Here is a 6,269-nt window from a genome sequence, read left to right as displayed (position 1 = left end):
GTGGCTGCTTCCCGCACGACCCAACCAGGGTGGGGACAAACTGCAACCGAGGTACGTGCCCTTAGCGGGAACCGAACCCGGGTCTCTCTGGACCGCAGGCCGACGCTCTAACCGCTGAGCCAAACTGGCCAGGGCAGGCTGATGAGTTCAGAGATGATGGCAGCGATGGGAGCAGAACAGTGGGAATGTGCTTGATACCACCGAGCTGAGCACTTGGAATGGATTAAATGGTACATTTTGTGTGCATTTCCACACAATTAAAAATGGAAAAGTACATTGTAGAAACCAGAAAATACAGCTATACCCTCCCATTACCCTCCGACTTGGAGCAAATGGCTACCAAGTGGCAGGTGTGGTATGAAAATGGGGAGGTGCCTTCCAAGCTGGTGCTGGGGTGTCAGGTGGGGCCCAGCTGGCCAGACTGAAGGTGTGACCGGCTCCTTCCCATGGAACCCCCTTTGGTGAAGGGGGGAGATGCCTTAGGGATATTCCTGTGGCCAGGGGTGGCTTCAAGATCACTGGCATGAACACAGCATGGTCTTATCTCATGTCCCCATCCCAGGTGGGCCACCTCCTGCAGCAATGACCGGGGAGAGCAGTTTGGGGTGTCCGGAGACAGGCACCTCAGAGAGAACTTCTGAGCGCTATCCTGCACGGCCAGCAAGGCCCGAGCAGCAGGCCCGGCGGCTGTGGGGGTAGTGAGGGGTAGCAGGCCTGGGGTCCTTTCTGTGTCCCACCCCCACCCCTTCCTCTCCAGGCCAGCCGCAGGAGGGCAGGAGGGTGGGGGACCAGTCCGGACATTGCCCCCTCTCCCAAGGTGTGCTGGCACAATGGTTACCCACTCTGGGCTCTTGAGCCCAAAGTGCTTTCTCACCAAGACTAGCTGGGTGGGCTGGTAAAGACCCACTTTGACCTGGGCTTCCCCAACTGTAAAGGGGGGCGAGCAGCAGGCACCCCTCAGCAGGCATGGCCAATGAGCTGCCAAACGGGCTGAGACCCCGCCCCCTCTGTGGGCCCCTCAGCTCCTGGCCAGTCACAGGGCCAGGAGGCTGCACCCTCAGGGCTGTCAACACGTGCAAGTACTCTGTCTAAATAGATAGCATTTATTCAGTCATCAGGAGTACAAAACACCGATCAGAAAGCCCCCACCCCCACAGTCCTCTGCGCTGTTCAGCGAGCCATCCAGGCAGCTGCCTCCAGGTGGCCCTCAGGACTCGAACACGGCACAGCTGGCGCAGAGCACCTTCTCGTGAATGTCGCCGCAGCTGTGACACCGCAGGAGAGAGGAGCTGGTATTAGGGGCTGCGCTGGGTCCCCCCGCTTACATGTCGAGGTGCTGACCCGGGACCTCACTGGGACGCCGTGGCTGGCTGCAGCTGCAGTTAATTAGGACGGAGTCCCCCCCGCGCGAGTGTCCTGGGAAGAGCACTGGGGCACCGAGCGTGCCAGCCACCACTGGAAGCCGGGACAGGCGCGGAGCAGACCCGCCCACGGCCTCGGGAGAAACCACCTGCGATGCCCCCCCCCGGGGCTGCGGGCTACCAGAGTGAGGACGAAGGCCGGCTGTTTGCAGATTGACAGCCAACCGGCCGCCTGGGCCCAAGCTGGGTAACACCCTGGAAGGAGGCCTCCCAGAAACCTCCCGGTTGTCCAGTCAGGATTTACTAAACCATGACAGTTCATATCAAACAGTCAAGATGAGAACATTTGCAGGGAAAACACCTTGGGAGAGGCCCTGGAAGGCCAGGGAACTAACTGGCAGCACACCACAGGAGACCAAGGCAGACTGTCTACGGCATCACCGTGAGTCAGAGGTGTGAGCAGGTTTTTGCGAGTGAGCTGTTACAGCCCCAGCCAGCACCCCCCAGCAGCAGAGCTGTGAGCAAGGACACTCCAGTGTGGGCAGGCCACCACCAGCAGCAGGAATCTGGGACCACGCCTAAAGCAGCTGGGGAGGGGGCAGAAGACTATGGGCACAGAGGCCCAAGGTCTGGCTTCCAAGCCTGGGGATGGCAATTCAGCTTTGTGACCTGGAGCAGGTCGTTGGTTTGTGACACAGGACAGAGAGCCCACCCCCTGGTTGTGGCCACGAGAACCAAGGCGTGTGCACCGTGAGGCCTGAGGCCTGCTCTGACGTGGCAGTGTGAATTCTATGGGCAAAGGGAAGAGGAAGTCGAGGAAGTCGAGGCTGGCAGGGAGGACAGCAGGGACACTGCAGGCAGGAGGGTTTCCAGCCCCTCTGCTGTGTTCCTGTCCTCGGGTGAGGAGGCCCCTGGCCACAGCCAGCCCTGCCCTGCAGTCCACACATAAACAGAAGAATTAAGCTGGTGAAACTTACATTCAGGACTCCCTGGGGCCATCTTGGGGCGTGGGTCCTTCCCCTGGGCCACCCACACCGCCCCGGCTTTCTGTCCCGCCAGACACACCCCTCACTTCCCAAGGCTGGTCTAAAGACGGCCTGGTCAAAGCTGGTTTTCGGTCCACCAACAGCTCATGTCTCGGGGACACGTCTTCTCACAGCTGCGGCTGGGACTCACACTCTCACTAACAGCCCAGCAAACACACATTCCTGCTCGACAGCCCACCACCCACCGACGGCGACACACAGTGCACGGCTGCCACCTCCGAGATCCGCTCCAGTGAGGAGGCCCTGGGAGGGAAGCCGTGTGCAGTGCTAACGTCAGGGCTCGGAGGACTGTGCACCAGACCGCGCAGGGGCAGAGGGGCCCTCTGCGGCGGGTTTCCCAGGGGACTGACTACAGTCTCCAAATGCCCAGCCCGGCTGCCCCACCCGCTGCTCCTGCACTTACTCCACGAGGGCACACAGGGCGCAGGCCACAGCCCCACAGCTGCCGCAGGCGCGCACGCACCGCCCGCACAGGGCGCGCTCACACTGGCCGCACACCGCCGTCCCGTCCACGGCTCGCACACACGAGGAGCAGGCTCTGGATGCTGCCCCAGACACGTCTGTGAGGAAGAAATGCCAACTGTCAGCCTGTCCAATGCCTCGAAGTGCTGGGGGCTTTGGGGCCACCGCCTCCTCTGAGGACGGCTGACCCTCCAGCACCTGACCTCCCTGGACCCCCACAGACGCCTGTGAGCAGGTCCACACACAGCCCTGTTTCAGGAGGGAGAGCCCAGGGGGCTCTGCGACTCTGCTACCCAAACCTCCCACGGTCCAGGTGCCAGTGCTGGAAGGGTCAGCTCTTCCCTGCCTGTGTGAGAGTCTCAACGTGTGGCCCCCATGTCACAGACCCAGGGGTGGGCTGGGGACTATAATGAGCAAAACAGGTGATAGTCTGAGATGCACACCGACACATGACCAGGCTGTTCCCGCTCAGACAGGACCCTGCGGAGCTGCAGGAAAGCAGGTGGGACACACTCGAAGGCCACGGGGGCGGGGGGTATGGGCGTGTCTCTGCTCCTTTCCCCCTGACAGTTAAAAGCGTTTACAACTCCATGACTTGGTCCTGGCCAGTCTTGCTCAGTGGTTAGAGTCAGCCTATGGACTGAAGGGTCTCAGGTACGATCCCTGACCCCAGTAGGGGTTGTGTGGGAGGCAACCAACCAATGTATCTCGCCACCCCCCCCCCCACTCCCTTCCACTCTCTGAAATATCAGTGGAAAAATATCTTCGGGTGAGGATTAACCAAAAATAAATAAATAAAAACGAGTAACTCCCTGACTTGAATGTTGGCAGGGACAGAAACTCCACAAGTCAGGGCCTCCCAGGGCTCACCCTGCTGGGCAGACAGTGTCTCAGGTGGCAGGACGGCACTTACCGTGTCCATCCCTAGCGCATCGCTGGGAAGCGCCCACTGCCAGCCTCACTCACCAGCTTCGCAGGCCTGGGCTCCCCTCCTCATCAGTCGGCCATCGGGTCCAATCAGCATCTGCCCACGCGTGGCCCGAGGGGCCTCCATGGGGCCTGGCTTTGGGGACTCTGGTAGGTCAACCATAGCGCAGCCTTCCTCCCACACATGGTCCATGTAGGCCTGGGCCCCACGAAAAAGGAGCTGCCTGGTCTTCTCTGGGGAGACAAAGCACGCCCCGTCACACCTTCAAAGTGTGGGCCCCTTTGCACAGCCACCTCGTCCTTCAAGCCAGGTGTGGCGAGGCCCCTCTGTGCTCTGCTCTCCAGGCCCCCCGCCCCGCTGCTCCCTGGTGAACTGGGTCCACTCTACCTCCCACCCACCCTTACCCAGGCTAAGCTGCCGCCTCCTACAGGGAGGTTGGGACTCTGCAGCCCCACCGGGCTCTGTCTCAATCACTCCGCCCCTTTTCCTCAGAGCTCTCTCGAGGTGCAGCCTCATCTCGCTGCTGCTCCCCCCTTGCCAGAGCCCACCAGTCCACTGGGTCCAGCACCGAGGAGCTCCGTGCTACGGAGCACAAACTCAGAGGCAGAGGTTCAGAGCTGGGCCTCGAAGCCCCGGTCAGTTGGCCCCTCACTCACTGCAGAGCTGCTGGCAAGAGGTATGGCAGCAGCTGGCTCCTGACACAGGAAACCTACCAGGCTTCTGTGGGCCCTGGACACTGTCCGCCCCGCCCCCAGAGCTGAAGTGGCTGCTCAGCACCCAGAGCAGGGGCTTTCCATCAGACCACAAGCCAGCCACCAGAGGCTCTCACAAGACCAAGTGCTGGTGCCAGCCCCCACAATACTTTGTCCTTTCTGCTGTGTCCCCACAGAGCGAGGGAGGAACTGCTAGAAGCTGGTGGCTCCGTGAAACTGACCAGAACTGTTACCAGGTAACTCAGATGTAGTGGCTGATGACAGCCCAGCCACACTCAGCTCCTCCTCCAGGCTGTCCTGCAACCACCCCCAACCTGAACAGGATGGGAATAGGGTTGGGGGTCACCTTGGAAGGCTAATGTTTGTCTTCGAAGTCTTGTGGTCGGGGTGAATGACCTCCAGCTTGGAGTTCATCACATATGAGATGTGAGTTCAAGCTGGGTGTCCTGCCTGCATTATGCAATGCCCAGGGAGCCCCCACCCCCACCCCACGAGCCTGCACTGCTTGCGGCCCAGCAAGACTGAGGTCAAGGGAGAGAGTCAAGAGCCAGGCTGCTTTGGTTCCCATTTTCAGTCTTGTTGCTCGCACAGTGTTTACGGTTTTGAGTTTCCCGACGGGGCACGCATTTGCACGGCCTGGGGAAGGAACTGTGTTTACAGCCCAAGTATGCACGGACACAAGGTGCAGAGCAGCTGCAGGAGGCGGTAGCTGGGTGACTGGGAGACCCAGGAAAAGAGAACCGGGGTCTCCGGAGGCGGGCTCCTCTCGGAGCCCCTAACACAAAGCAGCAACACTCAATTACAAACACCCAGGTCCCTAACAGCTCAGCGGGTGCAAATCCCCGCCCCTTCCTCTCGGTAAGGTAAGCTCCGCGTTGTAGCTGCCCCAGAGTATCAACCACCCCAAACTGATGGTCAATAACATCAACGCATCTAAAAATGTTCACGAGAGCGCCAAGTGAGAAGGTCTCCGACGGCTGGCTGCCCTCACACATCACCCTGAGCTGGCCCTTCCAGCCACACGAACCCTGCTGCGCCCCCGCTTCCCGGCCTTTGCACGTGCTGTCCCGCAGGCCGGGGTCGCCCTCCTCGCCCTCCGCCCGCCTGACTGCTTTCCCCGGCAGGGTTCAGCTCAGACGCTTCTCCCCGAGCCCTCCGACACCCCTGCCGGCGGCTTGCAGCGACCTGCGCCTGCGCGGACCACCCCGGCCAGTCCTCCACCCGAGGCCCGAGCTCCCGGAGGCGGCGCCTCGCGCGCAGCCGCAGTGCCTGGCGGGAGGGCGCGCTCCTCAAATACCTCCTGGTTAGTCCACCCAGAACACGCCACTCCCGACCTCTCGCTGGGCCGCAGGGACCCCGGCGCCGCGCCGAGCAGGGTTAGCTGCTCGCGAGCTCGGCACCCCCGCAGGACCGAGCCCCGACGCGGCCCCGCGCAGAGGGGCCACCGCTGGTGAACATGGGTGCAACCACGCCCCGCTCCCTGCTCCCAATCCCCGGCCTCCCAGCGGCTCCCCGGCCTCCCAGCGGCTCCCCGGCCTCCCAGCTCCCGGGGGCGCGGCCTGTGGGGGCCGGTGCCCAGACCTGCGCCGCAGGGAGGAAGGCCTATCCCGCACTCACCGAAGATCTCTCGCGAGTAATGCTCGGCGCACACGCCGCGGCCCAGCTCCTTCCAGCCCACGCGGACCTTGAGCTGCAGCGGGGCCGCGTCCCCGAAGGGGCAGCCCCGCTTGGGCATCGCCGCGGGCCGCAGAGCTCGGCG

General features: G+C 62.3%; 1 protein-coding gene across 1 annotated transcript; it reads right to left on the bottom strand.

Moving 5' to 3' along the window:
• Positions 1-1,006: 1,006 nt before the first annotated feature.
• On the bottom strand, positions 1,007-6,269 carry SIVA1 (SIVA1 apoptosis inducing factor). Its single transcript, XM_036272999.1, has 4 exons — positions 6,128-6,269; positions 3,836-4,030; positions 2,811-2,967; positions 1,007-1,265 (listed from the first exon to the last, which is right to left on the bottom strand). The coding sequence occupies exons 1-4, from the start codon at positions 6,243-6,245 to the stop codon at positions 1,208-1,210; spliced, it is 528 nt and encodes a 175-aa protein (XP_036128892.1). The 5' UTR covers positions 6,246-6,269; the 3' UTR covers positions 1,007-1,207.

The sequence above is a fragment of the Molossus molossus genome, unplaced genomic scaffold (assembly GCF_014108415.1).
Source record: "Molossus molossus isolate mMolMol1 unplaced genomic scaffold, mMolMol1.p scaffold_m16_p_1, whole genome shotgun sequence".
Lineage (NCBI taxonomy): Eukaryota > Metazoa > Chordata > Mammalia > Chiroptera > Molossidae > Molossus > Molossus molossus.
This window is presented reverse-complemented; position numbering and strand designations above follow the sequence as displayed.

Coding starts and splice junctions, on each gene's coding strand:
- SIVA1 (XM_036272999.1), bottom strand. CDS start 6,245: ATGCCCAAGCGGGGCTGCCCCTTCGGGGACGCGGCCCCGCTGCAGCTC. Junction 2,968..3,835: donor AGCCCAGGCCTGCGAAGCTG/GTGAGTGAGGCT, acceptor TCTTCCTCACAG/ACGTGTCTGGGGCAGCATCC. Junction 1,266..2,810: donor GCCCTGTGTGCCCTCGTGGA/GTAAGTGCAGGA, acceptor GCGGTGTCACAG/CTGCGGCGACATTCACGAGA.